Source organism: Vitis vinifera, chromosome 12 (assembly GCF_030704535.1).
Source record: "Vitis vinifera cultivar Pinot Noir 40024 chromosome 12, ASM3070453v1".
In the NCBI taxonomy this organism is placed as follows: Eukaryota; Viridiplantae; Streptophyta; class Magnoliopsida; order Vitales; family Vitaceae; genus Vitis; species Vitis vinifera.
The window spans coordinates 4,885,616-4,902,633 of record NC_081816.1 but is presented as its reverse complement, the minus strand read 5'-3'; the positions used below and the strand labels follow the sequence as shown (position 1 = coordinate 4,902,633).

Sequence of the window (17,018 nt, the reverse complement as noted above, 5' to 3'; positions counted from 1 at the left end):
AATCAGTAGAGAGAGAAACAATTGAACCATCTATAAATTGTACCTTGTTTTTGACTGTCAATGCAATGACTATCGAACGACTCCATGCAACATAGTTTTCTCCATTGAAGATTTCTGATACTAACAAAGCACCAGGATTGTCGCTTGGATGTAGGTAATATGGACTCGATGAGTCATCTGAAGGATTGATAGGAGGCTGATTAAAAGAATTAGATGAAGAAGGATGCATAGGAGAGGGATTGACAAGAGGAGAATCACCAGAACTCATTTTCAAGAATTTATTCAAGAAAATGCAAGAAGCTGGAAGACAATCAATGCGAGAATTCCAGAGCAGAATTTTGCAAGGCAAAAGTTGAGAAGAAATTGATCGATTTAGGTTGCGAAAGCTTTAGGGTTTGGCTCTGATACCATGTTGAGAATCAGAAGAATCTGAAACTAATGAAAAACACCAAGAAACAGAGGACGCAAAAGAAAATGAATTGCAAAAATTGAAAAATTGAAAAAACTACATCAGATTTGAGTCCTATTTATATACATCAATGACACAATAACAGAGTAAAGAATCAAGAAATAACAACTCTTCTCATCTAACTTGCTTTATATTTTAAGTCTTTCTTCTTTCCTTTTTAATTCCATGCTTTCAATATGAGATGTAACACTCCAACATCATCATCCTCCAAGTCCTCTTTAATTTTGACGCAATCGTCGGTGCTCCCATCGGAAACATCCTCCAGCGAAACCTGGGGATTCTCTGGCCGGTAAGAGAAGGACTCGATGGGCGGAGGTGCTCCTTGGGACTTTTTGAGGGCTCGGGAGAGCTTGAAGGAGTGGTTGTCCCACTCGTCGTCGGAGATTTCCGTGAAATCGCGCTTCATGAAGAATTTGGAGTAGAGGAAACCCTAGATGCTGCGGAAAATCGTGGAGATTAGAAGGAGGAATTTGAAAGAGAAGGTGGAAGAAGCGCCATCGAGAGTTGGGAATTAGAATATGAGGAAAGTTGGAGAGCGCGGGCGTTTGGAGAAATTCGGCGCGTTGGATTGTTTGATTCCACTAGTTGGAGCTTCTCCTCTTAATAAAGCAGCCATAGCGGAGCCTTTCTTGCTATATAAAACATTTACTTGGGATTTTAAACATGAAAAGTGTGACCAATAGAAGGAATTTCAATTTTTTTATTTATCTAAAAAAATTAAAATATATATATTAAATAAAATTTATATTATAACTTATATCTTTTAAATTTCCTTGTCCTTGTTACATTAATATATTTTGTTCTTGTCAAGACATTATAATTCCATCATTTATGTTATGCATCTAATTTGTGACATAATTGATAAATTATAAATATATATTATATTATAAATGAATTAAAATAGAATTACTATAAATAAGTTAATCTTAATTATCTTATTATATATTTTATTTACTAATTAAATAAAAGATAAATATAAATTCATAAATAAAATTATTAATATTGTTAAATAAAAAATACTTATTTAAATATCATTATTTCTTTTTTATCCCTCAGAATATTCAAACTAAAAATATCAGGTTATACACCAGCAAATACATCTCACCAAAAGTTAACCATTGCTCATTGAAAGTCAAGTACCATACTACCATCAGCATAAAATGATTTAAACGTTTCTATTCTTTAAAACAATGTTTGTTGTTTTCAAATAATATGATAAATATAAACAAGTAAAATGAGATGATTAGCCCCTAACAAATAGTTTGTAAAGCACACCTTGCGAAAAGAAACCATTGTGTCCATGTACTCATCAGCAATGTCAAGTGCTGTCAACCTTCCATTGTTCTCTACCTTTAGGTTAACTCTCTTATTCGATGTTAGAGCTCTTACGACCTTTGGATGCTCAAAAATAGTGGCTAATTGTAAAGGTGTGTTTCCATCCTCATCTTTCTCATCTATAAGCTTCTCAAGCTCAGGCATTTTTTTAAGCATATAACTAACTGCTTCAGCTCTTCCACTCTTTGCTGCGACATGAAGGATATTTTGGCCTTTGCAAGTGAGCAGCTCCATCAAATCTGGGCAATGCTGAAGCATCTCTTGAATTATGTGGAAATGACATTCGATGGCTGCTATATGAATAGGGAGAGAGGCCATCTTTGTCCCCTTGGTAAGCAGCGATACAGAATTTGTCTAATAAGTAATTGATTCCTTCAACAAAACCAATAGATGCTGCATAGTGAAGAGGGTTCCTCCCTTCTTCACATCTTAAATTGAAGGATGATTGATCTCTTTCCCACATTATCTTGATAACATCTAACATCTCCCAAAACAAAAAAATGAAAACAAACAAACAAAGAAGTGTGAACCATATGTAAGGGAATTTTTTGGTGATCACAGGACTGATGATAACACATTAAATGAAAATCTTGCCATGTGTGAGAACAAAATATATGGTAAAATATGCTCCTAAATCCAAATGATAATTAGAAATATTGTCAATTTATCATTGTCTTCGCAAGTCACAATAGAAGCCTTCTTGTAAAGAAAAAAGGTCGATCAGCAACTAGAGGACCCATCTAAAAAAATCAGCTACTACAGATATATTTCTTTACTGCTAGATACTCATGTAGTTAGAATAAGACAGTAATATTTCTGGACTATTCCTGATCTCTTCTTGATGGGCAGCCACACCTAAGGAAATCCATGGAAGGAGATTACAATGGACACACTGATTCAAACATGGAAGCACAGGAATATCACCAATTAATTAAGCAAGAAATAATTGAGGTCTTCCAACTTCCAGAAAAATGAGAATGCTCTTATGTGCCATGATATCATTACCTTTTAATGGTGACAATTGGATGCAATATAGTTTGGGTAAAGTTTTCTGATTCACAGGTGCAGAGAATTGGGTGGTTTATAGTAGTTGCAGGGCTTTTTGTAGGAAAAAACTAAGTGTGAAAGTGCAGTCACTTAAAAATTTCCAATCCAAGTGCAGGCTCTTGGAAGTCTGAAATTGAAAGACAAGCATACCAATAAAGGGAAAAAAAGGGAGATTAGAGGAGAGAATTTCATTTACCTATGTTCTTCCCAAGAATGGCAGCTTTCACAGATGGTTTGTTCTCGAGCTTTCCTTCAATGCTGTAGTTTCCTGCAGGATTTTCCATTATAAACCTAACAAGATTTGCATATCCTGCTTCTGCGGCCAAATACAACAAAGATTTTCCTTCCTTATTGACAGAACAAGACATATTTCTGTCTTTGTTAATTATATTCCAGGCCACCTCTTCATGACGATGTTGCAATGCCTCATGCAATGCGGTATTACCCGTCTCATTCTTCACACCCAAAACCCCCTCTGTTGAATTAATCAACAAATTCACTAGCAGTGAATTGCCAGCTCTGGCTGCAATGTGAAGTGCAGTGTCACCTCTGCAATTTCTTTCCATGACAAGAAAGGGCAAGTCCTTACAAATGAGTTTTACAATCTCGTCATGTTTAAAGATCGTTGCTAGGTGAAGAACTGTGTTCTTCTGAGGGGTCACTTGGATACAAGATGCAGCAGGTACACCAGCGTGTCTATTGTCTGGTCCTTGTTCCACGGCTTTTATGAATTCAAGAATGTCTCCTTGTATTGTAGCTCTGTACAAATCAGGATCCATGGAACTTGCTGTCACATAGTCCTCCAACAATTTGGCATCCTTATGCTCAGAGATTGCCAAGATGGCTTGCTTCTTGGGTTGTTTTTGCCTTTGTTTCCCTGTCTTCCTTCTTTCCCCCCTCCCCTGCTTTCTTAGCCTCTCAAAATTCATCATTAAATCGTCTTGTCTCATGGTATCTCCTATTGTAGTTGACTTGCCTAATCAAATCCGTTAGTTGTGCTTGTATTTATGTTGGTTAAGAAGTTTAAAAGAAAAAAGAAATAATGGCAACAAAGAAACCAGTCCGATACTTCATCGCAAAGGATAGGTCATACAGAGGAAGAGAACATGCACATCAATACCAAATTATATATACTAATTCTCATACTATGATGATTGTTTATACAAAATTACCAGCTTTTTTGACAATTCAAAATCTTGAAAAGGCACTAAGACAAAAACAGAAAATAAAAATAATAAAAATCTTAATATGATACCCTTAACCAACCACTTACCAAGACTAGGAAGAAACAACTATTCTTCGAATTCAACTAAAGCAAGAAGAGAGCACACACAGTACATACCTAGATTAAAAAAGAAAGACTTAAACATGAACCCCACTCAAGTCCTTTCAAGGTAACAACCCCTGTGGCCAAGTTAGTCAGACCCAATTTAAAATGAGTTCATATATCATTAGTCCACTGCCGGCCATGAGATACCTGCACTCTCTTGCTAGGGATGGAAGTAAGGGGCAAGTCAATATGTGAGAGAAGAACCTATTCATTACATACATATGAAAGCCTCCAAAAGTTTATGCAGTCATAAAAATCATTACAATAGAATACTGAGAAGCTATATGATATCAAGAGTCTGAAATTCAATATCACCATGGTTTTTTCACCAAACAATTTGTTGGGTTTTTCATCAAACAGTTTGCACGCATTATGCAACGCAAAGACCTTGCCTGTGTCATATAACACTAAACAAGACCCAAATAATAAAAGATCTGCAGAAGATGAGTGAATAAAAAATTTGATACTCAAAAGAAATTCATATGATAGTCCAACTTACATCACATAGGACTTCCAGCAGACACGGAATGGATATGAAGCACGGCAACTCAAATATCTTACTCGTTTGCTGGAGTTAGAAATGTGACGTCCTATGAAGAAAAGTCTTCATGGGTGTGTTTGAATCATACGGGTTAGATTTTGAGACCAAGCGTTTGACATTTTCTAAGAAAATGTTTGAGAAGCTCAAGGAATCCACTTCTCTCTTTTCCAAACTCAATGGGAACATCTTGGAACCTATTTGGAAGCATCAACACCAATCCCAGAAACTACAGAGTTTGATCATTTTGCTTTATAAAATTATTTTAATCAGTTGTGAAGTTCCGTGGGTTTGAGTCTTTGTGCGGCTTTGAACTTAATGTCCGTCCAATCCGTAGTCAATACGACTCACCTTACAGTTTATATATGCTATGTTTGGTTCCCGGAAAATTTGAGGGAAAATGCGAGGGAAAGAAAATACAAAGGAAAACTAGAAGGAAAGAAAAAGTGAAGGAAAATAAAAAAATATATTAAAAGTTGATAAATTATTTTTTTTGTTACTTCAAACTCATTTTATTTATTTTAACTCATCAATATAAAGATTAAATAATTTAAAAATACATAAGTTTTTAATTAGTTTTAATTATATTTGATTTTCTTTGATATTTTTCATAGGACAACCAAACATGAGAAAATCATTTTTTTTAGCATTTTTTTTCTTTCCTTTGTACTTTCCGGGAACCAAACATTATAGGTGATTGTAGGGAGTATTTTTAACATTTTTAATTTTTTAAAAAGAATTTTTTTAAAAAAAAATTAAAAATGTTAAAAGGATAGAAACTCATTTTAAAATTACCAATAAATGCATTCTTAAATTGGGTTCAAAATTTTTGGGAATTTAGGTTCTTAAGGTTTGCTATAATATGAGTTACCAAACAAATGGTTGATTTTACCGTCCATCAAATATATAAATTATGTTATGTTATTAATTAAGATTAGGGACTGTTTGCTACGGGAGAGCAGGAGTGGAAACGAAGATTTCGTTTATTTTTTCATTTATTTCTATATTTAGATAACTTAAATGATTATAAGAATTAAATATAAATATTAATAATATAATAAAATATAATGAAAAACATAATGGTGCATAGACTAGAGATTAATATGGTCTTTTTCAACCAATTTTTGGTTCTAGTGTTAACTCCCTCCATATTTTATTTTCAAATTATATTTTAAAAATTATTGAACTCCTTAATTTTTAAAAGTACTTTGGAACTCAAAAGCCAATAAATTTTTTTTCTAAAATTAAAACCTTTTCCCCTTCCCAATGAATAGTAACGTAGAAGATGTAACTTGGATTTGAAAATAAAACTTTACCCAAAATTCTCATATGAATAATAATTAAGAAAGTTTTAAAAATGCAACTGAAAATTCAAATTTCAATCAATAAATTAAACTGAAACAAATTCACATTTTTTATGTATGAATGGAGTATTTATTGAAATATATATAGAAATACCTAATTATAGATCCAAAAAGTATAGATTTATATAAGAAATGGTCATGTACAACACCATCAATATATTGAAGTTCTGATCACACTAAGCATTTATACATGACATACTTTGTCTACCAAGTCATTGAGATAATGCTGAAAGAAGCAACAAACATAGGGGAAGATGGAGCTAGCAGACATCATCAACAGGGTGAGCTAATCTTCCCGTTTCATTTCGGGGCTTTTAGATGCCCATACCAATATAAGAAACGGATAATAGGAGATGTGCCTAAGGATACGATTAGTAGACTTACTTGGGAGGAAAAGTAAAAAAAAGGGTACTAGGAGACCGACAAGGCAGATGATTCCAATAATGACGACAACAATTGCAAGCCAATGAAGATTACTGACCACCAGGTAAACACCTGCCATGAAGCCTAAGGACATCGCAGTAAGGGCCAACCCCAAGAATGGCAATGCAAATCTCAGGGCAGTATCCATCACATTGAGATCACCTAACTGTGCCCAGATGAGGATGATTGCCGCGAGGATGGAGGTATACATAGCAGTGGTATTGCAGATGACGAACATATGGAACATATTTCTCATCAGCAAGGCAGCCATGCCGACATTTGGGTCAGAGCTGTTGTAGCCACCTGGCATGGTAAAACCAGCAGCAAATGTCACTGTGGCAACAAGGGTCGAAACCAACAAAAGAGTGTTTACCCTGTCCTTGTACTTGTCCGTATTAGGTGATTCAGAGTACTGTTTACGACGTCTATTGGGTGGGAACTTTGAATTTCCCGCTGGTCGTGCACCAGCAGATTTGAGTGCTGTCCAAATTAGTGCCTGCGTGGTACAGAAAAATATGTTGCTGTTAATGTAATCGTGAGAAAGAAAGAACATAAAATGTATGTCCTAATAATAACTAAAAGTAGGCTATAATTCCATGAGTTGGGTTTCGTAATATTTTGTTAGGAAGCCATTCTCTTTTCCCTGTAAATTCAATGAACACCCACTAGAAGTATGAAATTAAGCAATGTGAAGCAGCGAGAGAGCAACCACAAGCCATGATATAGCAGTTCGAAAACTTTTTAGTATGATGCAAAAAACTTATTCCCATAAGTCTTTGCCGACATCAAGAGTATATGCACTTGCTGGAGAAACCTAGCCTAACCTTGGTTGAGTCGCTCTAATCTTGGTGAGGGTGATGGTGATTGAGTTAGACTCCATAATTTTCTTGACTTTTAGGATATCATGGGTTCAAATTGACCTTCAATCAGGGGTCAGAGGCTTGAATAATTGCATGCATGCATCTACGAAGGAAAATGCCATAGCACTGTAACAATGCATGGATGAGGCATTCTAATTTCCTACTCATGGCATGCAGTTGAAGGGTGAAACTACTAGTAGTACCCATCATTTAGAAAACAAGATGCGAATCATGCATCATATAGATATACCTGGTCAAATGTAGTTGGATGCTTCACTGATAATACAACGTCCAAAGCAGTCTGGCCTCTATCATTCACAAGATTTACATCAACTCTTTTATCCCATGTTAAAGAGCTTACGACCTTAGGATGTCTATGCATGGTTGCCAAATGCAGTGGCGTGTTTCCACCATTGTCCTTCTCATTTATAAAGTTCTCAAGCCTTTCTTCTTTGAGCACAAAATTGACTACATTGTCTTTACCATACTTGGCTGCCACATGAAGAATGTTCTCACCGCGTTTGCTTAGTAACTCTATTGAGTCAGAGGAGACCTGGAGCAACTTTTTGACAATGTCCACATTGCCTCTCATTGATGCAACATGGATGGGACAGAAGCCATCAGAGTCCGTTTGATATGGATCCAAGTTAGATTGGTCTAACAGCATTTGAACTCCTTCGAGATATCCAATGGATGCTGCACAATGAAGTGGAGTCCTTCCATCTTTGTCTTTTTGGTGGACGAGCTTCATGGCTAGTATTTTTTCCAACATCTCTGGCATTTTTTCATCATATATAAAAGAAAAATTTTATATGAATGTTTCAAACAACCTTTTTCTAATAAATATATTATTATATGAGTGCAAGTCATTAATAACTAAAATTACATAAAAAAAATATGAACATATAAAAAATAAAATTAAGATTGCTTTTATTTTTTTTTTGGAAAGGGTTCAATTATTAGATAATTAAAATAAGGAAGGAAAAATTAATATAAAAATAGAAAAGAAATTTTTTTTAATTGTTATTTTATTATCTATAATTCAATAAAACAGTATCAATTTGGTGCGAGGTTGTACCACATGGGGTGCCCATCCTTTTAAAAGCTTCTTCCCTCCTTGGATTTTAAAATTTCTGTAAATTTTGTTATTTACCTTATCGTCCTCTTAATTAGGGATTGAAATGGGGTGGGTTCGGGACGATCACTTTTATCCCAACCCCCGTCTCATTTATTCAAAATATTTCTCATTCCCATCCCATTAAAAATAAAAAATTAAATGGCCTCATTTATGTCCCACCCGGTTTGACTCCGTTTAAGTTTTAAAAAAAATCTCAAACTCGTTCCAAATTCCGTTTATTTAAATTTCAAACTCATCTCATTAGGGGAGGGATAGGGTGGAACCTGTACAAACCTGTCTCATTTCCACCCCTACTCTTAATAATATTGTAATAGTTAAATGGGGAATAATAGAAAATCATCACATTATTTATAATTTGTGTTTATTTCAAATGTGTAGGATACATTCTACTTCATCGCATCTATAAGAAACATAAAACATAAAGAAAAAAAAGGGAAAAGAAAAATCCTAACTCTAACCTTAAGCTCGAATCAAATCTTAAATGATCACTTGAAGTCAACCCCAAACTATACAGACAATTGCTCTTCCCTCTTACGGCCCTTTTTACCCCCTCTATTTAAACCATCCCATATGCACACAACGAAGCCATATGTAACTGCAATTTTTATTTTATTTTTATTTAAATTTTTGTGATTTAGAAAAGAAAATAAAGAATTAATTAGGACTGGAGTTTTGAAGAAGAATAAGAAGATGACAAAATAGGATTAGGATTTTGAAAACAAAGATGAAGAATATTTACAACGACGGGGTTTGGGTTGGGAAAGAAGATTTATAAATATTATGGATCTCCCATAAATTAATAAAAAAATTTGAATTTTTAGGAACAAGGAATATTGAAGCAAAAGCTGAGAAAAGCCCAGTAGACTTCTTCTATGGTTAGAAGCAACAGATTATTTAAAGCCCCAACATCATTGCAAACAATGCTTTTTAAGTTTGAAGAGGAAGAAGAAAATTTAATAGAGAGAGAGAAGGAGGCGGGAAGTACCCTTATTCTTTCCCATAATGGCACCATGGACTTTGCGGTCTCTGTTCTTCATGCGCTCCTCAACTTCAGAGTTTCCTATAGCCTCTACGACATGGAAGTAGTGTGATTCTGCAGCTAGATACAATGGTGACTTTCCCTCCTTATTCGGATAATAAGCCACTTGGGGATCTGCCTTAATAAGGATCTCCACCACCTCTTCTTGTTTGCAACGGTTTATCAGTGCCTCATGCAACACTGTATTTCCTTCTTTGTTGACAATTCCCAGCAATGAAGGCTCAGCCTTCTCTACATCTTGGGATGCGCCACTTCCAGAAGGGAATGAATCCATGACAATCTTAACGAAAGATAAATTCCTTTTTCTAGCAGCAATATGAAGTGCCGTGTCGCCTTTGGAGTTTTTATTTTTTATAAGATCTGGACACTCTCTCACTATGTACTTGGCAAGATCATGGTGTCCAAAGCTTGCTGCTATGTGGAGGCATGTGTTTTTCCGGGGACTAACTTGGCAGAGAATTTCTGAGTGTTGAAGGTCCTGTTCGGAGGATATCGAGCCTAAAATTTTAATAAAGCCATCAACATTTCCTTGGGTCGCTTGCGCGTGCATGCGGCGGTCCATTAATTTCTTATGCTCCGCATCTTCATCTTCATCAGCGGGGGCGTGGAGTCCCTGTGTGGAACGAGCACTTATATTTCTTACAAGATGCGTTTCCCTGTCTATTTCCATGTTCGCATCTGCGGAGATTGGCATGCCTACTACCCTGGCTTCTGGCACCCACGGCGGTACTCGGTATTCTTCCATTGTCACATATGAGCTGATGTCTATTTCCATCTTAGTATCTGCGAAGATTGGCGAGGTTTCTGGCACCCACACCTCAGGCGGTACAGGGTTTTCTTCCATTGTCGAATCTGAGCTGATCAGTGTCGAATCTGCCCTCCACTTCTTACTTGTTTCCTTGTCTTCTTTCATGTTTAAATCTGCGCCGAGTGCCATGCCCAACTGATCTACTAGATCCCTCTCCTTAGACCTGTTTGATTGATCGGAGAATCCCAACCTCTCACCTACACACAAATCATCTTCATCTTGATCAAGCGTCCCCTTCTCTCTTTCCATGCTCGCTTCTGCGGTGATTGCCCACCGTTTTGCCCTCTTCTTAGCTGTTACGCCGTCTTCTTTCATGTTCGAATCTGCGCCGAGTGCCATGCCCAACTCTACTGGATCCCTCTCCTCAGCCATGTTTAATTGATGGGGGAATCCCAACTTCTCACCTACACACAAAAAATAGTTTTAGAGGAGGAGGAGGAGTCTCCTTCCCTTCTATGCATCCATTCTATATCTCAAATGATTCCGATAAGAGAATCTGTAGAACCCCTTATTTTGTTCCAGGTGGCATGACATGGCATGGCCTACTTCCTTGAAGTGTACATCCGTACTGGTGTCCCAACGTTATCCCTTTACCGTACTCTTATTGTAATTTCATTTTGACTTTTTTACTTCAATCCAATCCCAAATTCCCAATCTTCTATATTCGCGCACAAATATATGACATACAGACCCTAATTTCTATTATGTCTGATTTTACCTTTTGCATTTTGTAATCTAACCTAAGCTGATAAATGGAAATACGGACGTGGCATTAAAAGCATGGATGCAGGCACTGCAAAGGGCAGAAATGCATGTAGGAACAATTTCCACAGGAAAGCAAGGAAAATGGGTGAGTAAACATTACCTAACTCATCAATTAGACAAAAAAGCCGTAGATGCACATTCGTAGTAAAGTAGATAATATCTATACGATAAAAATAAATAAATTATTATAATTAATAATAATTATTTTACTTGATTAATTAGACGTTTACTATAATTACTTTACTGCTCAAGAAGACCACATTAATGTGGTTAAAATTTTGCTATCATTTTAATTTATTCAGTTTAATTATTCTCATATTTTCGACCCTTTTGATCATGACATTACATTATAGTCTGAAATTTAATAATGCCATGTATTTTTTTCCATGGTACAAATAGATGTGTTTTCATCAAACAACTTGCATGGGCCAACCGATATCAAATTAGGCTAGACTTCTCATCAAACAACTTAATTGCATTATGGTGCAACACAAAACAAAACCCCAAAAATAGACTGGCTTAATGATTAATTGAATTGAGAAAAATCTGGTTTAAATGAACTTCATTTGATAATACAACTTTTGTTATAGTTGGCTTCTACCATGTTGGAACCGATGTAATTTAATGAACAATGACTAATCCTTCGACAAATTATCCACATTTGAAAATTGATATAAAAAGGAAATGAAATATAACTACATAAAAATTAAATATTAATTAGTGCAAAAAATTAAACTCATTATTAACACATTACAAGAAATTTTATTTTATTTTTACTAATATACACTATCGGAATAAACAGTTTCCAACGGATAATTTCGATACATGATAGTTAGGAAAAAATGTTTTGACAAAAGTTTATTGATGAGAATTTTCCGTCACCAATAAAAAATTTGTTATAACAAACTATCCCCTAAATTTAAACTGCCGTTATTATTAACATATTAAGTTGGTTAAGAAATGTAAATAATAAAATATTTAAGGTTGTTATGAAATCTTTGTTACATTCACATAGAACATCTTATTAGTTTTAGATATTGATTTGGATGTTGTTTTTGGGAATTAAACTCGTGACGTTAAAATTTGAAAGGAAGCGATAAATGTGATTTAACATAATGATTCAAGTTATTTTTTAGTGATATGAATTAAATGATTAATGACTAATCTACCAACCAATTATGGGTCACCATTGAAAATGAATATATATAAGGAGGAAATAGAATATTATTATATAAAAATAAGATATAAGTGTAAAAAATTAAATTCATTGTCAACATCAAAAATAAAAAATAGAATAAAAAAATTTGAAATGAATATATGACTACACGATAGCTTCATATTGGTTGTCTTACAGAAAAGTGACTTTTGAGTAACAAATAAAAAGTTTTAAATGTCGTTTGCATGTTAGAAGGATGAGGATGCAACTTAGCTCTTTGAGTGATATAAATTCAATGAACAACAACTAACCCACCAACCAATTATGGGTTACATTTAAGAATTAATACAAAAGAGAGAAACGAAATATAATAATATAAAAATAAGATATAAGTGCAAAAAAAAAAATGTAAAAATATTGAGACAGATGTATGACACATGATGACTTTGTATTCATTGTCTTACTGAAAAATTTTAAATGTTGTTAGCATGTTATTGACACGTTAGCCTGATAAGGATGCAACTAAACTTGGTGGGTGATATGAATTTAATAGACAATGACTAACTCACCAACCAATTAAGGGTCACATTTGGAAATTAATATGAAAGAGAAATGAAATATAATTATATATATATATATATATATAAGATAAAAGGGCAAAAAAAAAAACAAAATAAAAACCTTAAATTCATTGTCAACATAAAAAATAAAAATTGAGACGAATATATGATAATAAAATGGCTTTGTATTGGCTCTCTTACTAAAATCTGGCTTTTGAGTGGCTGATGAAAAACTTGAAATGTCGTTAGCATGTTAGCTGAATGAGGATGCAACTTGTTTTTGAGTAATATAAATTCAATGATAAAACGACTTAAAGGTGTGAATTGGATCAAAAAGGTCACTAGTCAATAATTGGATTAGTCTAAACCATGAAAATTAATATAAAAGAATAAATGGAGTACAGTTATATAAAAATAAGATATTTGTGCAAAAAATTAAGTTCACTATCAACTTAAAGAAAAGTTGAGACAAATATATAACTATACAATGGTTTTGTATAGGTTGCCTCACTAAAATGTGGTTTTTGAGTGATAGATAAAATGATTTACATGTTGTTACTATGTTAACGAGACGACGATGTAACTTGTTTTTCTAATATTACGAAGTCTCTAACCCTCCAACCAATTATAAGTCATATTTACTATCATATAAAAAAAATAAAAATAAATATAATATAATCATATAAAAATAAGATACAATAGTAAAAAGTTAAATTTACTATCAACATAAAAAAAAAAAAAAAAAGTGACTAATATATGACTATATAATAGCTTTGTATTAATTGTCTTGTTAAATGATGACTTTTGAACGACAAATACAAATCTTGCAAATAAGTTGAATAAGGAGGGGATATGATATTCTAAGATATGGATATTATATATTATTCAACCACGTGTAAGGTAAAATACTATGACATAGTACAAATAAATCAAAATCCTCATAAGAGTGGAATTTGATTTCTATACTAATAAAAATTTTATTCATATTCTCATTCTATACAACAATTAATCCAAATATATTAATAAATCAAAATTATATTAATTTTCATTTCATTTTTCTATTTCAGAATTTTAAAATGTGAACTAAATGGTATGCACATGACATAATGAGGATAGAACGGTTGTCGGTAGATGAGGTGTGTAAACGTTTACTTCTATGAATTCAATGGATAATGACTAACCACCAACCAATCATGAACCACATTTCTTACGAGGAAAATTATAAATAAGTTTGGAATTGTCTTGCCGGTTAGAAAACATATTTGATAATTTTTAATATAAAATATTGTTTTTGAGAACTTATTTAAAAAATAGAGTTTTTTAAGAACATATTTTAATTTTTTTATTTGTTTTAAAAAATAATTATGTAAATATGAAAAATAATAAAAAATAAAGTACCGTAAATAAATATTATTATTATTATTATTATTTTTTAAAAGGTTGAACACATTTAAGTTTCCAAACATACTTTTCTTATGGAAAACACCTAACAGCCGAAATATGTTTACTTACACTATTTCAAAAAAATTAACATGGCAAATGGTTCATTCACATTTTCCCTTTATATAATAGATTCATTGCTATGAAAGAGATCTCCCATTGTCATGGCTTTTATTTCATTTTTCTCACCCACTATACAAACTCCTCTTGCTAAATGGTTATTTATTTATTTATTAAACATTTTTTAAAAAGATTTTCTTACATATTAATAGCAAATTTTCTATAAAAAATAACTAATAATATATTAAAGTTTCTAATAATGAATTATAGTATTTTAAAAATAGCCACATAAACCTTAATTTATTTTTAAATGAAAATCAATATTATATAAATTCTAAGTGATCAATACGAAATAAATAAATAATACACAAATAATATTCGTAAAATATGAAACTAACATTATAATAAAAATAAATATCATATATTTAAAAAAAATAGATTTTTTGTTAATATTATAAAATATAAATACTGATATTTTAATAATGTCAAGCTATATATATATATATTTTTTAAATGAATAATAATAATATTTTAGAAAATGTTAATAGTTAATATTATTTTTTAAATAAATTATGAATGTACTCTTTCTAGTTATATGAATAATTTAGTTTCTTTTAATACACATACATTTGGGATATTTTTAACTATTTTGGTTGAAAATTTGAAATTAATTGAGTCTATTTTTAAGTTCTAAATTAATTTTTTTTAAAATCATTAGACTTGCTAACCAATCAGTGCATTAAATATCATTTTATTTGAAACTCATTTACATAATAAGAAAATTTTAAAAAGTACAATTGTGCATAGGTGAGAAATTGATGTAGTCATTTTCAAACAATTTTTGGTTCTTGCACAATATTTTAGTTTCAAATTATTTTAAAAAATTATTAGGCTCCTTATGTAACACACCCCATTTTATTGTTAGGGGTAAAACCATAAATTAGAGTAAAAGAAAAAAAAAATTTAATAAGGTTAGTGTTGACCCCGCATTTCTGCTTAATGCGTTTCCCACTCGATGGCGAGTTCGATTTTTATTTGAAAAATTGATTTTATTGATTAAGAAAAATGATTTGAGGTTGCCACTTATTTTTGTTTTATTTTTAAAAGAGTAAACAAAATAAGAAAGAAAACCCTAAGTGTGACTCCTTATTTTGGAAAAGGTGGTCTGTGAAAAACCGGATCGGATTTGGGGGTCAGGTTACTTATCAGGAAGGTACGGTAAGGACCGTAGCACCTCTCTAAGTCCCTAAAGTGGGTTTCTACTAATAAAACGAAGCAATCATGACAATTGATTAATCGAGCATGATACCAAATAAATATTACTCAAAACAAAATAATTGAATGAAGGAGAGGCAAAGAATGTACCCGAGTGATGAATCGGTTTACTTCAATGAAAGCGAATGTTAGCAATTAAACATAGAATAATCACATGCATGTCATAGAGTGGAATAAACCAATCGCGCGTGACTAACAAATCAATAAATAAATCAATCAATCATAAAATCACGTATGTGGGGCCCCCATCAAAGCTCAATTGATCTTGTACGAATTAATCTCACAAATTCCATTGTTCCGAAATTATGAAAATGACATTCATGCTTATATAAAATTAAGAGAAAAATAAGATTATTTGAAAACCAAAGTGGAATTAAAATTGTTCGAGTGAAAACTGGATTTTTGAAATTTATTTGAAAATTGAAGTCCTGAAGATTATCTGATAATTGGAGTCTTGGGAATTAAATTTAAGAATTGGAATTTTGGATATTAAATTTGAAAGAAATTAGAAGTTTGGAAATTGGAAATTAAGTTCAGAAATTGGAATTTTGAAGGATTGTTTAAAATGGAATTTCAAAATAAATAACTGAAATAATAATAATTAAATAGATTAATGTGAATGTTGGAATTGTTTAAAATGAAATTTTAGAATAAATAAATAAAATAATAATAATTAAATAGATTAATGTGAATGTTGGAATTTTGGAATCAGCGGAAGTGGAAATTTTAATGAATTGTTTAAAAATAGAATTTTAGAATAAATAAATAAAATAATAATAATTAAATAAATTAATATGAATATTGGAATTTTCGGAATTAAAATTGGAAGTCGAAAATTTTAATGAATTGTTTAAAACGGAACAAAAATAATGATTAAATAAATAAACGTGAATTTTGGAATTTTTGAAATCGGAAGTTTTAAAGAATAGATTAAAAATGGAATTTTAAAATAAATGATTGAAATATTAGTGATTAAATAAATTAAAGTGAGTATGGGAATTTTCGGAATTTAATTCGGTAATCGGGAATTTTAAAGAATAGATTAAAAATGGAGTTTTAAAATAAATGAATAAAATATTTATGATTAAATAAATTAAAGCGAGTATGGGAATTTTCGGGATTAGAAATTAAATTTTTTTAAAAAAAATGGAATTTTTGAAGATATGTTTAAAGATCGAATTTTAGAAATAAACAAATAATAATGAAATAATGGTAATAGTGATCAAATAAATTAGTGTGAAAATCAAAATTTGAAAGAATATCGAGAAATTAGGGCTTTAAGAATTAAATTGCGTAAATTGGGAATATAGGAATCACTTGAAATAATAGGCATCCATTACGTGTATAGACTATAGCATTCCTAATGGTAGCCATTACCATATGGTTGCTAAAGAGTATAACCACCTGAGCC

The 17,018-nt window shown here is 32.1% G+C and overlaps 2 protein-coding genes across 4 annotated transcripts; both read right to left on the bottom strand.

The window, feature by feature from the left end:
- Nucleotides 1-1,564: 1,564 nt before the first annotated feature.
- On the bottom strand, nt 1,565-5,038 carry LOC100855097 (ankyrin repeat-containing protein At5g02620-like). Of its 3 annotated transcripts, XM_059741348.1 has the most exons (3): nt 4,681-5,038; nt 3,048-3,827; nt 2,418-2,659 (listed from the first exon to the last, which is right to left on the bottom strand). In XM_059741348.1, the coding sequence occupies exons 2-3, from the start codon at nt 3,799-3,801 to the stop codon at nt 2,583-2,585; spliced, it is 831 nt and encodes a 276-aa protein (XP_059597331.1). In that variant the 5' UTR covers nt 3,802-3,827; nt 4,681-5,038; the 3' UTR covers nt 2,418-2,582. The 3 variants fall into 3 exon arrangements, with proteins under 3 accessions (XP_059597332.1, XP_059597331.1, XP_059597330.1); XM_059741349.1 differs by lacking the exon at nt 2,418-2,659 and adding an exon at nt 1,565-2,288 and having other exon boundaries at nt 3,048-5,038; XM_059741347.1 differs by having other exon boundaries at nt 3,048-5,038.
- A 1,184-nt stretch (nt 5,039-6,222) lies between these two features.
- On the bottom strand, nt 6,223-10,825 carry LOC132252591 (protein ACCELERATED CELL DEATH 6-like). Its single transcript, XM_059741215.1, has 3 exons — nt 9,490-10,825; nt 7,617-8,140; nt 6,223-7,002 (listed from the first exon to the last, which is right to left on the bottom strand). The coding sequence occupies exons 1-3, from the start codon at nt 10,721-10,723 to the stop codon at nt 6,370-6,372; spliced, it is 2,391 nt and encodes a 796-aa protein (XP_059597198.1). The 5' UTR covers nt 10,724-10,825; the 3' UTR covers nt 6,223-6,369.
- Between the last annotated feature and the right edge of the window lie 6,193 nt (nt 10,826-17,018).